The 19,322-nt window shown below is 49.0% G+C and overlaps 2 protein-coding genes and 1 non-coding gene across 7 annotated transcripts in view; all 3 read left to right on the top strand.

The window, feature by feature from the left end:
* The window catches only part of ec (ubiquitin specific peptidase echinus), a 48,646-nt gene that overhangs the window by 13,962 nt on the left and 15,362 nt on the right, over positions 1-19,322 (top strand). Inside the window, exons 1-2 of one of the 3 annotated variants that reach the window (XM_033382335.1) lie at positions 12,757-13,531; positions 18,291-18,383. In XM_033382335.1, coding sequence (XP_033238226.1) covers positions 13,364-13,531; positions 18,291-18,383 — 261 coding nt within the window. In that variant the 5' untranslated portion in view covers positions 12,757-13,363. Of the gene's footprint in view, positions 1-12,756; positions 13,532-18,290; positions 18,384-19,322 lie in introns of those variants that run through there. The other 2 variants (XM_033382332.1, XM_033382334.1) reach the window with 2 other exon arrangements.
* TRNAP-CGG (transfer RNA proline (anticodon CGG)) lies at positions 4,749-4,820 on the top strand. The gene has a single exon. It is a non-coding gene; the product is annotated as a tRNA-Pro (tRNA).
* LOC4814617 (xenotropic and polytropic retrovirus receptor 1) lies at positions 5,124-8,208 on the top strand. 3 transcript variants are annotated; one of them, XM_001354885.4, is made up of 5 exons: positions 5,124-5,296; positions 5,362-6,058; positions 6,134-6,844; positions 6,907-7,207; positions 7,269-8,208. In XM_001354885.4, the coding sequence occupies exons 1-5, from the start codon at positions 5,228-5,230 to the stop codon at positions 7,471-7,473; spliced, it is 1,983 nt and encodes a 660-aa protein (XP_001354921.2). In that variant the 5' UTR covers positions 5,124-5,227; the 3' UTR covers positions 7,474-8,208. The 3 variants fall into 3 exon arrangements, with proteins under 3 accessions (XP_001354921.2, XP_033238228.1, XP_033238227.1); XM_033382336.1 differs by having other exon boundaries at positions 5,147-6,058; XM_033382337.1 differs by lacking the exon at positions 7,269-8,208 and having other exon boundaries at positions 5,142-6,058; positions 6,134-6,846; positions 6,907-7,140.

Below are 19,322 nucleotides of genomic sequence, written 5' to 3'. Positions count from 1 at the left end.
ACTCGCACATCATTTCACAGCTACGACTCCGAGCCGGGAGCCGGGAGCAGCTACTCCCCTTAGATTAGTTCACACGATAAGCCAAACAAACGGCATGTCCAGAAAGAAGGCGAAAAAGGGGGGAGTACCAGAGTGGTTAAGGAGGGAGGGGGGGAGGGGAGGGAGGGTTCTGCTTGGTTGGCAGCTAATATGAATTTGATATTTATGGCCGAAAGCAAATGATGATTGGCTGTCATTAAGAGTGTGAGAAAAAAGCAGACTTTTGGCCCAGACTTCGGCCCAGACTTTTGGCCCAGCTAAGTGCGTGCCAAAGATGGCCCCAAACACACAGCCACCATATACACACACACACACATGCATATGTGTGTGTGTAATACACCTGCAGTCAAAGCAGCTGCCAAAAAATAAGCCAACTTGGCAGAACAAAAAGTTGCTTCAAGTCAAGTCAAGTCAAGTCGGTTCCGCCTGACGGAGTTGCCTGTGAAATAACCAAGACGTGTATCGTAGACTCCTTTGAGAGCTCTTACCCTGACATGGAGCTGGACGTCTTCAACGGGCCCTTCCCGGCCCTTCTTCCTACTGTTATCCCCTGTTTCTCTGTCTGTTCAGTGCCTGGCTGTATACACATATGTACATCATTTAAGTTTAGGCGTATGTACTATGCATATGCGACTTTATTTTGTTAGAGTCGGGGCTTGGCTTTGGTAAAAGAGATCCCTCCTGAGAGTCAAGTGAGAATGAAAGTCAAGAATACGATACTATACTCGTATATGGTTTTTTTTTGTTGCTGTTCCTTGTTTTACCATCATTATAGGTTGATCTATGTCTAGTTTTTCTTAAAGCAAGATATAAGCTGGAGATACATCCTTTAAATCTGGGTAAAGATGAGAGTGATCGGTTTGCTTAAGATCAGATTGAGTTCCTATTCGTCAGCAGTGGTATATATTTCTTCTATAAGAAAGTTGATTCTTAATTCAAGTTCCTCAAAGAGGAAAATTATATTTTTTAAATTAAATTAAGAAAAAAAATCTACAAAAATATTTACCCATAATTATAGCCTGTTTGAAAAGACATTTATTTATCGGAATTTCTCATCAATATGTTATATGGCCGCAACTTTCGCTGAAGTCTGAGTAGGAATTGAATGCCACTTCCGTGCGAAGGCCTTGGTTTGGCAAAATAATTGCCGAATTATAGGGCAATGAGCATTTATTTTGACCTTTTTACCACCTGCAATGTGTTCAGATTCATGTATTCTCTGTGAGGAGGGCGCTGCCTTGGAAAGTGCTTTGATGGACGAAAAGTTGACCTCGAATTCGCACCAGACTCATGTGAAGAACATGAAGAACGGAGATACCATGAGAAATATGCTGTAATTACCGATTTCTGTCGTACTGGGTTCGGCTGGACTTTTCGTTGATAAACTAAAACTAATACTAGTCGAAATAATAATAAAGACAGAATAAGAAAAAAAAGAACTTATGTTCAAGGAAGAGTTTAAAATAAAACTTAAAATGCTTAAGAGCGGTAACGTTGTGAGCCGCGGCCCTTGCCGCTATACGCGTATGGCTCCGTATCGTGGCTTTCTGACACGTGTTTGAGCTTCTTTCGTTTCACTAAGTGATTCATTCTAATGGCAGAGCTCCTTTGATTCATTTATCCGCTGCTGGATTCTCTAGGCCCCAACCATTCCCTGGCCCAAAGGAAGTCGCAATCAGAGCTGGCCACAAAAACCCATTCGGAGACACTCGATAAATATTCATGAGATCAACAAAGTATGTAGCTCCAAATGGGATTGCAATCAGAGCCCAGAACAGTGGCCGTTCTCACCCAGAACACGAGACACTACTGGCGACTAATTGAGACATCAATTGAAAAAGGTTCAGCCCGGAAAACACTCTCCATTTGGGCTACCGTTGCCGTTGCCAGAGAGACGAAAATTCAATTTCCAAGAGCGTTCGACACGAACAAAAGACTCAAGGCACGAACTCGAACTTGCCACAAGGCAGCCAGCAACAGCCACAAGAAATGGTAACAGTTTAAAAGGTTCATTGAACATGGACAGCCAACAACAGCCAACAACCACCATGAACAACTTTCGAATGGCCTAACATGATGTTGTTTTTGTCGTTGTTGTCGTTGCTGTTTGTACAATTACCGAAACAAGATTGAAGACGCTTGGCCGGGCATTCGAAATGCGGGTGTATCCCCCCATCCCCAGCCCCAGCCCCCAGCCCCCAGCACCGCCACAACGTTCGCTTTTTTGGCCCTGAAACAACACAACCGCTGGCCATGATGCTGACCAAAATTTCACACACAGAGCGACAGATAGACGTCGCCATTGCCGGACACAATTACCGAATTTGAATAAATATTTGTCGTTTTTGGGGCTTTTTGTTTTACCTAAGCAATTGCCAATGACCACAGTGCTACTGCGTGCCAGAATCTATACAAAAAATGCCCATCCAAAGATGCTTTCAAAGGAGAACTCCATTCCGCTTTTCTGGAGATTTGTAGGCCTTAGTTTTCTATTATTTTTCCACTCCTAAAACCCAGTCGCTCCTCCCCTCTTCAGACTCAATCTCCCACCTTTGTTGACTTTAAAATGTATACAAATGCATGTCAATGGATCCTCATTAGCCACAAAATTGGCATCTTCTCTCATTAGGGATAGTGTGGTGTCCGCTGGGGCCGAGCAATTTGCCCCTAATTGAGACACAATCAATCACCGGGCAACCAAAATCGATACGAATCGAACCAATTTGATTGGCTAGGACTGGACTGGATTGGATTGGATTGGATTGGAATGGGCGCTACACTTCCGTTCCGTGCCCCATTCATGTTGCATTTTCAATTAGTCCGCTCGCCGCTTTGTATTTACACGGCATTTACATTTCCGTGGCTGGGCCTGAGCTCAGAGACAATTTTAGACCCGAACCCAGACCCAAAAATCACACTCGGCCTCGAAAGATCGAGCCTCGAAAAGGTGAAAGCCACAGAAACGTCGGCAAGATTAGAAATTCTCTTTTATACTTGTTTGTTTGTGTTTTGTTTTCTGTTTTCTGTTTTTTTTTTGTTTTTTTTTTCGGTGGTAATCGTAATGGTTATTGCTATTGCTGGGGCCAAAGAATGCCCATTTCCTGTGCCTTTTTTGCGACTCTTTGGCGATTTTCCATTTCCATTTCTATATCAATTTCTATCCGAACAGGTTTTCTGCTGGCTTGAAGATGAATTCCCCTTTCGATCAACTGTGGCCAGCTTCTGGGCTGGGCTCTAATGCTCCACATTCTAGATGGAATTTCGGCGGTGCACTTGTTGCCTGCCCCGAGGCTGCATTTCCCGCTGGGTGTGTGTGTGTGTGTGTGGTGTGCCTGTGGCCTGGGGGGACTTTGATGTGTGGTCTCTTTGTGTGTTTGTGGGGCCATTAGCCAGCCACCCACAGAAAGAGCTAAGCGTAGATTATAGGAGCGCAGGGACCACCCTGGGAGGGCGAAGGGATTGTGAGTCGGGGCAAGATGCTTGTGGGAATGCTTTCGAGGGAAATCCGATGATTAATGAGGATGGGATCTGCTCTCCCAAAGAAGATGAATGATGCTTGCCCCGTATCGGATGTGGGCTCTGCCCCACGGCTCCACGGCCATCCAGCCAGAGATCGATAGATGCGGCAATTGGATTCAATTAGCCAATTACGCATGCCAATTGCCGAGGCACTGACATTTCTAATTATATATCTAAGCGATGCCATAATTTCCACCAATTTCCACAAGTGCCACAAGTGGAGCACGGAAGTTGCACAAGAGACGGCCTGGGTTCTAGCCGTGATTATGGTGACGAGATCCAAGAGCCAATATCCAATTGCTAATTTGCAGTTGCCTCAATCAAAACGGAAGTCCCCCATAGGTGGGGGGCCCAGCCCCAGCCCCAGTCGGATGTTGTCCAGCCCCAACACGGCTCTGTGCTGCTTCCGTTTTGGCGCCACACAATGCCAGAAGGAAGTGATCTTCCCCTCTAATTGATTGATTGCGAAAAGTGCCCCCTTGGCGCGAAAGGAGAAGACCAGATCTCGAGCGAGGCTCTGGTTCCAGCGGGACATCCAAGGGGAAAACTGCACTCCAGGCCATCAGATCACATTTATTCGGCCGAAACGAATTTGTCTAGCCCCAGGCCGCGCCCTGGCCCCTAATTAATTACGAATTCCACGTCACAAGGGGGCGCGACCCTGCGACCTCAATCCGAGCGTTTAAAGATTTATAAACTGACAAAAAGCTTTTACAAATTGATTGTGGCCGCTAATGGCGTGGCCATGGACCTGCAGGCGATCTGGCAACTCTGGCGTCCAGCGACAACGCCCGTTGCGTAATGCGAACAATGCTGGAACTTCTTCTCTTTGCGGTTGCCACATGTCTGACTGTGGCATGTCTGTTCTGGGTAGCGGGACTCTGTCGTAGGTGGCTGATCACTCAGCGAAGTCATCGTCATTCTCGTCACCGTCGAGTGCCCCTCGGAAGCCCCAAAAGTGTGCATAATTCTTCGCTTTCTTCGCCTTTTATAGATCTGTTTTCGATGTATTTGCAATTGGGAATATTCACCACTCAACTATTTTTAGCAATGCTCGGGATGAACGACCCCCTCTTCCGCCTGGTCGCAGAAATATGATACACATTAGCAGCTGTGGGGCAATGTTAAAATTTGCCAGCTCTACCCTAGAGTTCGTTCTTATTGTCATATTTGTTGGTCGCCAACATATAGGCTCGTTGGTCTAGTGGTATGATTCTCGCTTCGGGTGCGAGAGGTCCCGGGTTCAACTCCCGGACGAGCCCGATTTTTTTTTCTTATTTTTACTTTGGTATTGTTCTTATTTTTTTTTGTTGGTATTTAATCAGCGGCCACGATCGCTATCGCCTCGGTTTGCTACACCCAAACGGGAAGCCCTCGCGAAAAGTGCCCTCTGAGTCACCGTCGGAAGAGCGTCGCTGAAGCAATTTGCACAGCGTGTGAACGCGTAATGAGATCGGGAAAGTGACTCACAATTGGGCCTCCAAGGGGCCTCCCTCCGTGGGACACTCAGCCAGTCAGGTTCGGAGCTCGAGCTGGAGCTGGGCGTTGAGTTACTCTGGAGAAGAATGTCAGAATTTGTAGCAACCGACGATTTGAAACTGTCTCAGCTAGCTCTTGGCATAGAGCTGGGACGCCTCCTGCGCCGCTTGTGGGGCACACGCCCCCCAAGATGAAGTTTGGCAAGACCTTTGAGACGCACCTGACCATCGAATGGCGACAGCAGTACATGCGATACACGGTGAGCAGCTGCAGTCCAGTTTAGCCGGCCAGTCCCCATCCGAAACTCGAATCTCGAATCTGCAGGATCTGAAGACGATGATCAAGCAGGGCGTGGATGGTGCCCGCGACTCGGACACGTCCCTGGAGTACGCGACCGCGGCCTACTATCAGGCCTTCGAGGAGGCCTTCTTCTCCGAGTGCCAGAACGAGCTGGAGCGCGTCAACAACTTTTTCATGGAGAAGCTGGCGGAGGCGCGGCGCAAGCATGCCACCCTCAAGCTGCAGCTGCTGGCCACCGCCCGGGTGCCGGGCCACACGGCCAGCCTCACATCGCTGGGCTCCCAGCGGACGGAGCAGGTGCGACCGGACCCCGTCAACACCTCGGGCAGCCGTAAGATGATGACCCAGCGGCAGCTACGGAACGCCTACAGCGAGTTCTATCTCAGCCTCGTGCTGCTCCAGAATTTTCAGTCCCTCAACGAGACGGGCTTCCGCAAGATCTGCAAGAAGTACGACAAGTATCTGAGGTCCTCTGCTGGTGCGGACTGGTTCCAGCGTCATATTCCGCAGGCGGCCTTCGCGGATCAGCGCACCCTCCAGCGCATGGTCATCGAGGTGGAGGACCTGTACACGTTCTATCTGGCGGCTGGGGACCGATCGCAGGCGATGAACAAGCTGCGAGTGCCGCCCCTGGGCCAGCCCACGCCGGCGCAGATGGTCTTCCGGGCCGGCGTCGCCCTGGGCATGTTCGTGATGCTCTTCGTGTTGACGCTGATCAGCTGTAGGTGGCCCAATGAGATGTCTCGAATCGAGGGGGAGTCCCCTCTATCACTGGAATCCCTTCTATCCCTTCTAGACTGGCGGCGACCGCCGTTGCAGAGCAACATCCTGGCGTTCATGAGCCTCTACCGGGGTCCCTTCACCTGGGTGATCTTCAACTTCTTTATGGCGGCCAATGTGACCGGCTGGCAGCGGTTCGGCGTCAACCATGTGCTGATCTTCGAGATCGATCCGCGCAGCCACCTGCAGCCGGCCACCTTCCTGGAGATCGCCTGCACCTTCGGCATCCTGTGGACCCTCTCGATGCTCGGCTTCCTCTATCACGGCCAGTTCCACGTGACCGATCCGTTCATCTTCCCGCTGGCCCTGATCCTGATCATGCTGCTGCTGCTGGTGGTGCCGCTGCCGATCATGAACTGGCCGGCGCGCTGGTGGACGATGAAGCTGCTGGGCCGCGTGATGTCGGCCCCGCTGCACTACGTGGGCTTCGCCGACTTCTGGATGGGCGATCAGCTGAACTCGCTGCTGACCTGCATCGTGGACCACTACTACATCGTGCGGTTCTACGCCTCCTCCTGGCTGCGGGGCCAGCCGGTGCCCCCGTACCTGAGCACGGACGTGCTGGTGCCGGTCATCTACTGCCTGCCCGCCTGGTTTCGGTTCGCGCAGTGCCTGCGCCGGTTCCGGGACAGCGGCTCCAAGTCCATCAGCTACCTCCTCAATTCCGGGAAGTACTCGACGACCTTCTTCGTGGTGCTCTTCTCGACGCTGCGCTCTCGCACGGATGGTGTGAGCCACACACCCAGCCACGATCCCAGCCCCACTGATCCCCCACTTGCCTCCCCGCAGATCGGTACGCGAACACGTTCGTCAATCCGTACACGTGGCTCCTGCTGGCCGCCTCCATCGTGTCCACCCTGTACTGCTTTCTGTGGGACGTGATCAAGGACTTTGGCCTGTTCCGGATCTGGAAGGGCAAGCACATCTTCCTGCGGGAGAAGCTCGTCTATCCGCCGGCCTTCTACTACTTTGTGATCGTCGAGAACCTGGTGCTGCGCTGGTTCTGGGTGATCGAGTTTACGCTCAACCACCACGCCCTGATGACGCCCTACAACACCAAGACCCTCGGCAGTCTCCTCGAGATCACGCGGTGAGTGTGGCGGCCCTCCGACTCCCTTGTATGCTCCCTGCCATGTCCATCCATCCAGCAGGCGGTTCATCTGGAACTACCTTCGACTGGAGAACGAGCATCTGTACAACTGCGGCAAGTTCCGGGCCACCAGGGACATCCATCTGGCGGCCCTCAATCCGCGGCAGGAGCGCATGCTCGAGTCGATGATGGACGAGTCCGATGGGGTGTCCAATCGCAGGCAGAGGCCGGACGAACGCACTCGACTTGGCAAGGAGTACTTCTAGAGCGGTTACTCGTATGTGGCAGCTGCCACTGATCATGCCACGCGCTGTCATTTCTTCTCTCCCCCACCCCCCCTCTCTCTCGCCCTCTCGCTCTCCCTGGAGTCCCAGCTGTGTCCGTTAATGCTAATGGCCCTCTGCATCTCCGTCATCATCTTTAATTAATTCGTTTGTGCAAAAAAGAAAAGGCAAGGAGAGCAACAGAGAGAGAGAGAGGTATGAAGCAGGCCTGAAGAGCGAGAGCGAGAGCGAGGGAAGGACGGAGGGAGGGGGGAGATCGGATCGGATCGGATCGGATCGGGCACGCGCCAAACCGGTCCACCAGCTGCACCCAAAAGCAGCTCCCGCGCCCCCGACTCCTCCCCCCGATGTGTCTCCGCTGTGGTCACTCGGGCGCATCCAGGAGATCCTCATTGCGTTCGCCCGATCGCACGGATCCCCTGCTTGTGGGACAATCATCTAATTGACTCGCATTGAGCTTTGATTACCGATGTAATTAGTGGGGCTGTCGGAGGGGCCGGGGCTGCCGGGGCTGGAGTGCCGGGGAAAGCCTTCTGGAGCCGGCCTGGAGAAAGCCAACAGAACGCTTCTCTAATTTATGACTAACTTTTGTTGTTGTTTCTGTTTCACAAAAAAAGCTTGCAAAATTCCTAAATAATTTTATACTGCAAAGTCTTTCGAAAAAAGGCGACAAAGAAAGGCAAGAGATTTCTTTTTTATAAAAAGATATTTTCCTCATTTTCCTAGTCATCAAAAACTTCCTTCTAAAAGTTCATTCTTTGGCTTAGCCACAAAAACTACAAACCGTAGAGGATTACAGTCCCCAAGAGTGGCTATAAATTTAATTAATTTGAACATTAAATAAATATATTTCCCATTTCAATGAAATGCTAATTTCATTTAATATATATATTTTTTAGTGGACATTTAAAACGCGAATATTTTTTTTAAATTTAAGTGTTTTTCCTTTTACAATGCCCTTTTTCTGTCAGTGTAGCTCCTCCAAGGGAGGACACAGACTGGATTCATTCGTTCATTCTTTATGGGGATTATTTTGGAGTCTTTTTTTAGACAAAAGGAAAGTTTTTAATTTCTTTAAGGAACCCAACGACATCTTTTTTAAGTCCCAGATGGATCTGATAGACTTATCCTCCATTTGTGTCAGGGCTAAGACCCTTAGAAGCCCGTAAGCCAGCCTTTTGTTGGGGCCTTTGCCCAATCCCATCAGTGAGTCGTGCACTCGAGCATTATCGCATTAGTCTGAAATCGGATTAGCAATTATCCCGAGACATTCCGGGAGTACAAAGGGATGACTACCAAAGAACTCCCTCAGACTCTGCACATCTCCCCGTCTCCTGGTAATTCGATCGTCCCTCCCGAGCGCATTCCTGGCCTCGTTTTGGGAACCCTGGAAACGGGGGAAGGGGGTGGGGAGCTGGGCAATCAGTCTGCATCATTGTTTACGATGATGATGAGTGCCGGTGACGATGACGATGACGATGACTGCACAAACAGGAGAGCCAGCCAGTTATCCAGTTAACTTATTTTTCACTCGAGTTATGTTTTTCTTTCAGTCGCAGGCCTGGGCACGAGTCAAACATAAATTTGCCATTGACTCCTTGATGTTGCAGTTGCAGTTGCTGTTTCTGTTGCTGTTGCTGCCGTTGCGGGTAATGACAACAGCAATTTATGCGACAACAGACGCCAGACCCCAACGCTCCAGTGGAAAGGAGACGGGGAGCCGGGCAGACAGAGAGCGAAAGAGAGAGGCCAGGACGGAAGGAGAAAGGCAGAGAATGAGAGCCTGTTGCTATTATTAATTGCCGCTGCCACCGATGCTGCTGCTGCTGCTGCCCCGCCACCGATGCTGCTGCTGTGTCAATTAAGCTGCAACATGAGTGCAGTACTATGCTCGTGTGCGCGGGTCCATGCGGCCGATGTGGCACGATCTTGGTACAGTTGCACACGCGCCAAAACCAGACCGAATAGACAAACAAACAAACCAAAAGGCGAAAGCAAACAAGCAAAGAACAGCCCCACTGATGGAGCCCAAACAAACAAACAAATCCCCAATGCGATGCCAGCCAAATCGAGTCGCGTCTTGCCAATAAGGCGACGGACTGCCAACTGCCAACTGGCAACTGGCCAAACAAGGCCCAAACTACTTCGGGGCCCAGTTCAGCCAGAGAGGGTTGCTCCCAGACTTCCGAAAGAACTTGGCAGAAGCTATAGAAAAGCTAGGTAAAAAGGGGAAACCCTTTCACCATTTTGTCCATGGCTGGGGCAACCCTCAGAGGCCAGTGTCCATATAGATAGCCTCCATGTTGGGTCTGTTGCTGGCTGGAAAATGGCGCGTAAACAGCTACCAACAGGAAAGGATTAACCGAATACTCCGAAACCGAAGGAATATCCCATAGGTATCTGCAGAAGGAGGACTTCTCTTAGCGCTGCATAATCATAGCACTCTCTGGAAAGGGTAGCCCCACATCAGACAACAAACAGTCGGCAGGGAAACAGGGAAAAACAGGGGAAAAGACCAGCGTACAAAGTCCAAAAGACTTTTTCGGACCTGGCTGAGTCGTTGGCCCTTTCAGCCAGCTGAGAGCCAGGCTCGTGCTAAATTTAGCCAAGGAGCTGCAGCAGGATCTGTGGAGCACAGAGCAGGGAGCAGGGCAGAGGCAGAGACCACTGCCAGTTGCACACAGGGGGGCAGGGGGCAAGCCGAACAGAAAAACAACAAACAGAAAACAGAAAACCAGTTTCTTGGAGTTGGCTCCTTTTCCTGGTTTCATGTTTTATGAGCGCGCGCAATGATCCCTGCTGCTGCTTGCCTCGTACCCCTTTTATGGAACAGCACGCGCCTGTTCCTGCCTCTCCGCGGCTGCCCCTTGGGAGCTTTATCGCGAACTTCTTGGCCGCAGCGGGGATTTGGCCTGACGCAGCTCATAAATTTATGTGGCAGCCTTTTGATTGCCTTTCTGCTGCCGTTTTTTTCTTTTAACTCCGACTCTCTTTCTCTCTGTCTCTACCCTTTCTTTATACGTCTCTCTCTTCGTCTCTCTTTGGGCTTGTTAATTTGTGCACATAAATTGGCTGGCAGCCAAGTTCTAAGCCAAGTTCCCCATTCTCCTGCCCAAGGCTCGTACGAGTATCACTTTTGAAAGTTTCGACTGAAAGCCAGCTGCCCCTTTTCGGGGTTTCTTGTTCGGGTCTTCAGTCCTCGGACGTCAGTCGCCAGTTTTTTAGTTTTCAGTTTCAGCTGCCAAGTATTTCAGTGGATCGGTAAGTCCTGCAAAAGCAGATGCTTCCATTTGCAGAAAGTGGGGATTAGTCAGTAAGTGCTCGTAGAAAGACGATTCGTTGGGACTACTCGAGTGAGGGCTTGTCCTTTTCAGATGGAAAGGACTGATAGGTGGGGTTAAAAGTGGCTACATTTTGGGCCTAAAGTGGGGTCTTTTCCCAAGTCGAGGGTAGAATCAATTATCTTTTGTTGGCTCCGCCTGCCTGGATTCCGAATTGGCGGATTGGCCAACCGATTTATGTAGATCATTGCGGATTTGTGGCTGTTGGGCAATGCTTTGGGCGACCTTCCTCTAACTGGGCAGGGCCACGCCCCCACTGCCGCATAATGAGCTGTTTTGGCTGTTGTGGTCGTTGCAGCAGCATGAAGCATGGAAAATTGCAAATTATGAGCTGGAGCCTCTGGGAGGGGGATGCAGGGGGACAGCGACAAGTGCAGCAGCTGCCAATTTAATTAGCTAATCAAAACTGCTAGTGGAATTTAACTGCAACAACAACAAACCTCTTACAAATCCTAAATATTCTTAGATCTTAAAGCAAATCATTTCTCACCTTGAAGGCAGCTCGTGGGGCGGTTCAGGGGTGCTGGGGGAGAAGCACACCCTAAGCAGATTTGTTTCGCCAGTGCGTGCTTCTCTTTTGTTTAATAATAAGCTCCCCAGATCGGATCCCCAGCCCCCATCTCCAGGCCCAACTCCAGCTCTTCTTGGCTTGGCTTGGCTTGGCTTGGCTTCTGTGGCTTTTGGCGCGAAATTCTCCTGACCGCCGCGAGTGCCACATAAACAATGATTTTCGAAAGGGAAGGCATGGGGGAAAGGGGCATCCAGAGGAGAAACTGGCCCCCAAAACAAAAGCCGCGCCAATGCAGCTAATGGCCCATGAAAAAAACAACAACAACAACTACTATAAAATCCCAATAAGAAGATATAGCAGAAGAAGATGAGGATGGAGAAGCATAAAATGAAAACGAAGCAGCAGCAGCAGCAGCACCTTCAGCCTCCAGGTCTCCAGTGGGCCCCCATCACGAGCATTGTGGCAGCAGAAGAACCCAACGAGAGAAGAAGAAAAAAACATCATGATCTGCCCCCGCTCTACCTGTCACCCCCCACCCCCCACCCCACCCTCTCCTCCTTCTTTGGCAACCTCAATAACAATATTTTGTTGTTGTTTTCGCGTTTCTCTTGATTTTCTACCTTTTTGGCTGCTGTTGCACGCTGAGTTTGGAACAGCGACAACATGGAGCAAAACTCGTTAAGTCTGTAAACGTGTTTTTTCGTTCGCTTTTGTACCTTTTTTCTCATTTACGTGCGGAGTACAGCGAGTAACGCTGTTTCTTCGTTTTCTATGCTGATCTTAACGGCCGCCATTTTGTATGAAGCGTCTGTCTGGGCAAGCAGTGCTGTGCTGGGAGATTTCTGGTTTTTTTTTTGTCGTCGTTTTTGCCTAAGTTTGACTCAAGCTGGGACCACGAAGCTTCAGCTTCGAAAATTGGCTGGCAAGAGAGCGCGAGAGTAAAATTCCCTTTGTGGGATTTCTGGCTCGAGCTTGGTTCAAAAGAGAGCGCGAGAGATACATATGTTTGAGAGTGAAAAATTCCCTCCTGGGTTTTTTTTGGGTAATTTGCTTGCACACTAGAATTTAAAGAATTTCTGGTTTTAAAAACTTCAAAAATACTGATCTGGACATCGTGGAAGGTATTCACCATAATGTCCATCGAAATAATTATAGTCTAAATAAAGAAAATCGAAAAGTCCCTCGTCTTAAATCACAGCACCCGAAAGTAGGCAACACTTTTGGGACTCCCTTCGAACACGCTCGAAATGTCCCAGTCGAGAGGCGGCAGATAGAGGGAATTTCCCCTTTGAGCTGCCGTTGGCATTTGCGCCACTTCGAGGGGAATTTATGCTCGAAATGTCCCAGTCGCAGTCGAGAGCGCGAAAGAGGGAATTACCCATTACGAGCCGCCGTTTGAGCAGGCCAGGCCACTTCGAGGGGAAATTGTGGTCGCTGCTGGCGTTATTACCGCTCAGTCGACGCCGTTGCGCAGTCGCCGTTTGCCGTTGCCATCGCAGCTCCACAAATAAAAAGAAACAATAATTTTTTTTGTGCTCTGAACTGTGTATAAAACTATTAGAAACAAAAGCCAGAATCAAACAAAATACTCTGAGAGCCAGTGCTTTTTTTATACGTGTCTGTAGAATTGTGTGGGTTTTCCACGTAAACGTGACATTAAAATCAAGAAAACACCGAAAAACTTCGAAGCTTTTCCCCAAGCTGGGCGAAACCATCAACACCTTCAAAAGACTTCAACACGAAGCCAAGAAGAAACAACAACAACAGAAAAAGTTTAGTTAAGTGAACGCAAACAGGTGCAAAACGAAGAACAAGAAGTGGAGGAAAAAAAATAGAAGCAACAGCAAAAAGTGGTAGCAAAGGGTTTGTACTTCCCTTTCGGGCTTCTTCTTGCGGAAGTTGCAACAACAATAACAACAAAAAACAACAACAACCATGTGCTGAAACACACACACACACACACGGGGAATACCCTTTTCGTTCTGTGTCGGTGTCGTGTCCGTTGCGAAACGCTTTCAATATGGATACGGTGGCCATTAAGACAGCACTGCCGCATGCCCCATTGGCTGCCCAACAACAGCAACAGCAACAGCAGCAGCAACAGCAACAACAACAACAACCAATGACTGCCCAAACAGCAACATTGAATGCCAAAAACAATATCGGGGCATTTTTTCAGACCTGCAAGGTAAGATCTCCATCTCGATCCAGAACCACGAACCGACTTCATCAAAGGTCAGCCGGGTTCAAGCTCTGCAACTACATGGCCATAAAAGCATTTTCTCGAATCTCTTGAACTGTCAACTGCCGCAACGACAACCTTTGCCCACACACTCTCCCTCTCTCTCCCTCACTCTCTCTCCCTGTCTCTGTCTCTGTTCTGCCCCTTGTGCTCATTCTCTTGCTGGGAAATTTAGAAATTAAAACGCGACTGCAGTTGACAATAAAAAGCCACAAAATTGAAATAATTTCTGTTGTAGGCGCACTTTTAATTGTCTGCCTCTCCCTCTGCCCCTCCGACCGGACTCGGTCAAGCGGCGTGCAACGGGGCAAGGGGCATGCGTGGGCCAGGAACAACAAGGGAAGATCACACACTGATCAGTGATCAGCGGACATAGATATTCCATAGAAAGGGAAATTCTTTCGAAGAACTGTACCTGCACGTATGGTGATTAAAAGAATCAGAGAAGACTTTCCAAGAACACATATACCCAATAAAAGGGCTCAGCAAGGGCATTAAGGAAAAGGGATAGTGGAAGGGTTACGTTGAGAAGATCATAAAAGACTTTCAGCTCTTGGATTCAGCTGGAAACGATGCTCACAGATGATCGCAGATCATAGCTGATGGTTTAGGGTACAGGTACAGTCATCAAATTGATCCTAGAGGGATTGGGGAATCAAGACTTCCCAAAGATGATTTCCCCCACAGAAATTTACGCAATGTGGGATTGGTAGATCATGTGCTGATCGTTGATCGATGATCGATGGGGAGGAACAAAAGTCATACGTATATGTAATTAGCATCCAAATGAAGTCAATCAGAAAGCGATCAAGCGATCACATGCTCCTCCAGGGATCTCCATGAGGAAATCAAGTGATGTGCAGAAAATGCCACAGAAAAAAGTGTAAATGTGTCAAATGATGATGATAATAGCGATAGTGAAGCTGAGGCTGATCATGTAACTGAAGACCTTACCCAACCGTGGATTGTCATGGCTCGACTCCCCCTCAGCACCAGCCCCGCCACAAAAGCCGAAAAAAAAGACACAGAAAGAAAAACATGGAGTGAAAAGTGAACCACTTTAGGGGGCGACCAGCCAGCCTCGTTCACGGGTCTTACATAAGGTACTCGCACTAGTAGTTGTGTTTATAACGATGACTGTGACTGTAGCTGGGACTGGGACCTGCCATATATCCCGTATCACTCAGCGGGTGCACCACTCGAGGCTGCCGCAGGGACGCAGTGGAAGATCCTTTGTTTCCTGTGTATCTGTGCGAGCGTGACAGCAGCGTCATGCCCAAGATCTGAGATCTACTATGTGCTATGTGCCCTATGTGGAAGGGATAGGGATCGCTCAAGCTACCTGCTGCAGTCGTAGTCGTAGATTTTCCGCTTTTCCAAGAGTGCGTACCGGTGTCGTGTTTGTTTATCCTGGGAAATATCTAAATGCTTGTGTTGCAACCTCACTCCACTTCTCCCTTGCCTCCCTGCCTCCCTGCCTCCCTGCCCCTCTGTATCGGTATTTGTTCCCCTCTACTGCTCAACGGCTGTCACAAGTCTCGTTAAACATTTCGCTTTAATTTAATTGAATTTCCTCCATGGCTGTTTTCGGTTTAACTTAATTATGTCGGAGTTGGAGTCGGAGTTGGAGGCCCTAACGTGGTGCAATTGTTTTACGCTCCAGTAAGAGGCTCTCATGGGGGTGGGTGATCCAGAAAAAAAAGCCTCCCCAATGGCAGGCGGAAACGGGGACGAACCCACAAGCCCACGATGATTGCAAAGGCATAATTCAAAATTTCCAATGTGTTTCTAAAGAAATTCCAGCCAATAAAACTAGTATGCTAATCAATTTGAATGAGGCTGCGATTGATACACAAAGGGGCGGTAGGGGGGAGAGGGGGGTTGGGGGAAACAAACATGCGCAGCTGTGCCAATGGCAACAGCCACAGCAATCGAACAAATCCCAACAAAAGCAGCAACAAGTCTACGAAGACCTCCAAAACTATTGATACTCTCTCTCTTCGAACGACGGCCTCAGCTTCGAAATCAAAAATGTGGCCATATTTCTGTGGTCTTTGGGCTCTTCAGTTAAGAGTCGATAGGAGCCCCCGATCAAGCGAGGGTATGCCCGATCCCCAGCCACATCTAAAGCCAGCAGCAACAGGTTGAGCATAAATTATGATCAAAAGTTTAAATATTTATTTCTGCCACTTCCACTGCCGTGTGGCTGTGGCTTCGGCTGTGGCTGTGGCTGCTTCGAAGGGAAATCTTTTGGGCATATGTACATACATATATGTACCTGTATTTCTTTCGATGTGTGTAACTTTCACAAACACATTTCGGCCGCCCGTTGGTCAGCAACGTGCAACACAAGCAGGGCAAGGGCAGGCGTAGGGGCAGGGGCAGGGGCAGCGGCAGGGGTACGGGTTTGTCGCCCAAGTCTTTTGTGTTTTCCGTGTTGTAGCTACAGTTCTTCTCCCTCTTCTGCTTCTTTTCTAAGCTGCTTATGTAACCGAAATACAAAGACTGCCAAGTCATGGCCAATCGAGGCCTGGATGATAGGCCTACAAGGAGCTGCTAGTCTGCTTTAAATGGCATCAGAAATCAAAGTTCATATCGTAAATTTTGGGCTAAGATCAGACTCTTAAAAATGCATATATTTTAGGAAAAACTTCCAGAGAAACCAAAATATGGTTAAGTGTTCTCTTAGCTCTCTTCTGATGGCGCTTTCCGTATGATCTTGGATCGATGGATATGCCTAAAGCTTGGGCCCTGTATTACTTCCTCCTTCTATGCCCCAGAGCCCACCCACAACGTCCCAAGTCCAAGTCCAAGTCCAAGTCCGAGTCTAGCCTTTCGCAGCTCCACTTCCGCTGGAGCACCACGTGGGCAACCACCCACATATAGCATTTCCAATTCCCGCCTAATTGGCCCACTCTATGGTCACATTATGGTCGAAATGTGTGGTGTGTGTAGGCCTTTTTCTACAAAACAGCCAACGGGGGCGTGAACTGCGATGTGGGCGTGGGCGTGGAGCAGTCAACAGTTTCGGTAGCACGTGCTAAGCGACATCTTCCGATTGTCAGTGGAGAGACAGAGATAGATAGACAAATAGCAGAGGAGGAAGTAGCAAGAGAGGCAAAGACAGGCAGAGGCCCCTTCCCCCCCGCCACTAATGACTTCCTATTTTGGTGAAATTGTCAATTGGGCATCGTCGATGTGGGGATTAATTAGGCTTGTAAATGCCCAAAACGACAGGAAATCATTCCCTCATTCTCCACGCTTCGGGCATGACAAACCTCCCCCCGCCCCCCTTCTAATACCATTCCGTCCGTCTTCCTTTGGCTCTTAGAATGGATTATAATATGCGATTTTCTGTATGATCTACAATGGGATCTTCCCCTCTAATCCATTCATATTTCTCTGACTCGAACTTGATCTCTTTCTGTGGTCTAATTTTTCTCAAATAATGCTTTATCTTTCACAAATCAATAAGTTTTCTATTCCATCTTTTATCGTATATACTATACGTGCACTTGTAGGTATTTATATACTCATCTTTGAATCATTTTCAAAGGTTTCAACAATGTCTTTCCATTGCAATCCTTGCTCTCCATTCCAGCGCTGAATTTTGTATATGGTTTGAGTTTGTGGCACGAATATGTATGTATATGGTTATACACACACCTCTATAAGAACCACTAAATTGTTTTTTATTTTTTGGCCAAACAGCAAACAGGCTCGTGCTTAGAGCTGGGGCTGGAGCTGGAGCTGGGACTGGGACTGGGTTTGGGACTTGTGGGCCAATGCAGCTGCTCGGACACTGCGGACAGTTGGGTGCCCAAATCCGTGAACCGGTTTTCGTGCTCCAAACTGCTCCAAATCTAATGGAGTTTTGGCTTAGCCATTAGACAGAGTGAAGGGAGCCTGCCTGCCCGCCTGCCTGCCTGCCTGCCCGCGGGGTCTGCTTTCGCCGAGCGAATGCTAATTACAGCTCTCCGGGTCTTGGGCCTCTTTGCCAGTGAGAGGCAATTGATATGATTCGGCTAGATTCGGCTTTGGTGGGATCTCTAGGGCCACCCCAGCCCCCCCTTCGACGGCCATGATTCATCGCTTGAACTCTGACTCGACATCTTTTGGGCTTTCCTCCTGCCACGAAACGAAACGAAACCAAAAACGAAAAACGAACAACGAACAGCACAAAAAACGCGCCACTGTCGAAAGGCCGCCAAAATGAAGAAAATCCCCAAAAGAGGGAATGGAGACCTGACTGGCGGGTTTTCCTCTCCGTCTGGGCCACCCAGTCTCGATCGCAGTCTCGGCCAGAGTTAGAGCCAGCGTCAGAGTCAGATTCAGATTCAGAGTCGTAGCGGGCTAAGATCGCCTCAGACAAGATCTGGGCTTTTGCAGTTTTGTAGCCGCGGCTGTGGCTGTGGCCGAATGCGAAACGGGTTTGGGTACAGACAGACAGCGGCAGCACTTTGTGGCGCGACTTTTGGGCAGCGCAACTCTCTTGAGTCTTTGTCCCGGCCACAAGCACACCTATGCACACACAGACAAGCTCAAGATCTTTGGCAAGATGGCGTCGTGTTAACCGGTTTGGGCCTCTCTTGTTATACACACTCAACGGAGATTTTGTAGAGATATCAGTCCTCCCCCCTTCCCTCACGCTGCTTGAACGCCATCTCACACGCTCTCTCTCTCTCTCTGTTTGGCTCTCTTGCAGGTCTTGTGGCACTTGGACGCCTTTCGACGCTCGTTCCGGGGCCTTAATCAGCATGTATGCGGCGGCCAAGACTGTATATTCTGCGCTCTAAAGGTAAGTTCGAAACCAGTTCGAAATTTCGCGAATCTTGTGTACCCACTAAGCGGATACACAAACCACACGACCACGAGGCATTGCTAAGCGTATATTTACTCTTTAATATCATTTTTCTTACATTTAAATCATGAAGATACACATATAATTAAATAATAATAGTATTAGTTATGTATTAATACGCGACGTGTGCAAAAATGAACTCTTTGTAGCTTTGCCAGCCTCCTGAGGGCCGCTTTATTGATGACCGCCCGAAAGTATGCAGCATAAAATTAATGTGCGAATCTCGGCTTAAAAAAATGCCATGGAATACGAATTCGAGAACTGCTTCAAAGAAAATTCCTGTTCGTTTGAGGCAGTAAAACAAATTTGTTTCAAAACTAAAAAGAGTCCAATTTTGCACACAAGTAAATACATCCACTATTCCATAGAAATAAGACTGTAAAAATGTATCTACTGTATTTATTTTTGGATTATTGGTGCCATACCTTCTTGTGATTGGAAAATTCTCCTTATGATATGTGCATTTCTAGAAGTCTCTCTTTCTGGCTTAAACAGAAACCCAAACAAATAAAGCAATTAAGCGCCTGTTCGGACCAGGCCGGGCCAGGGCCAGGGTCAGGGTCAGGTCGGTCATACAAACGTCTCTGGAAATTTTCCCACTCTGCTGTCTGCGCCCGTCTGGCTTTGGATGGATGCATTTTTAGATTTTCCACAGCAGATTTCTTTCTTTTCGCCTTAATTGCCCAGCCAGTCAAAGTGAGGAGGAACATGATGTCTTGTCTCGCTTGTCCGTCTCCGTGTAGATCTCCGCTACCGGCACAGGCACCGTCACCGATCCCGTCGTCATTTATTCACACGCACCCACCGCTCCCGCTCTCGTCAGCTGCCAAGTGCATGGTTTTCCATTTCCCAGTTTTCCAGTTTTTCAGTTTTTTA

Source organism: Drosophila pseudoobscura, chromosome X (assembly GCF_009870125.1).
Source record: "Drosophila pseudoobscura strain MV-25-SWS-2005 chromosome X, UCI_Dpse_MV25, whole genome shotgun sequence".
In the NCBI taxonomy this organism is placed as follows: Eukaryota; Metazoa; Arthropoda; class Insecta; order Diptera; family Drosophilidae; genus Drosophila; species Drosophila pseudoobscura.
This window is presented reverse-complemented; position numbering and strand designations above follow the sequence as displayed.

Excerpts from the sequence above, each read along its gene's own strand:
- LOC4814617 (XM_033382336.1), top strand. The coding sequence starts at position 5,269 with ATGGCGACAGCAGTACATGCGATACACGGTGAGCAGCTGCAGTCCAGT. Across the intron at positions 6,059-6,133 it reads CGTGTTGACGCTGATCAGCT|ACTGGCGGCGACCGCCGTTG; the intron begins GTAGGTGGCCCA and ends TATCCCTTCTAG. Across the intron at positions 6,845-6,906 it reads GCTGCGCTCTCGCACGGATG|ATCGGTACGCGAACACGTTC; the intron begins GTGTGAGCCACA and ends GCCTCCCCGCAG.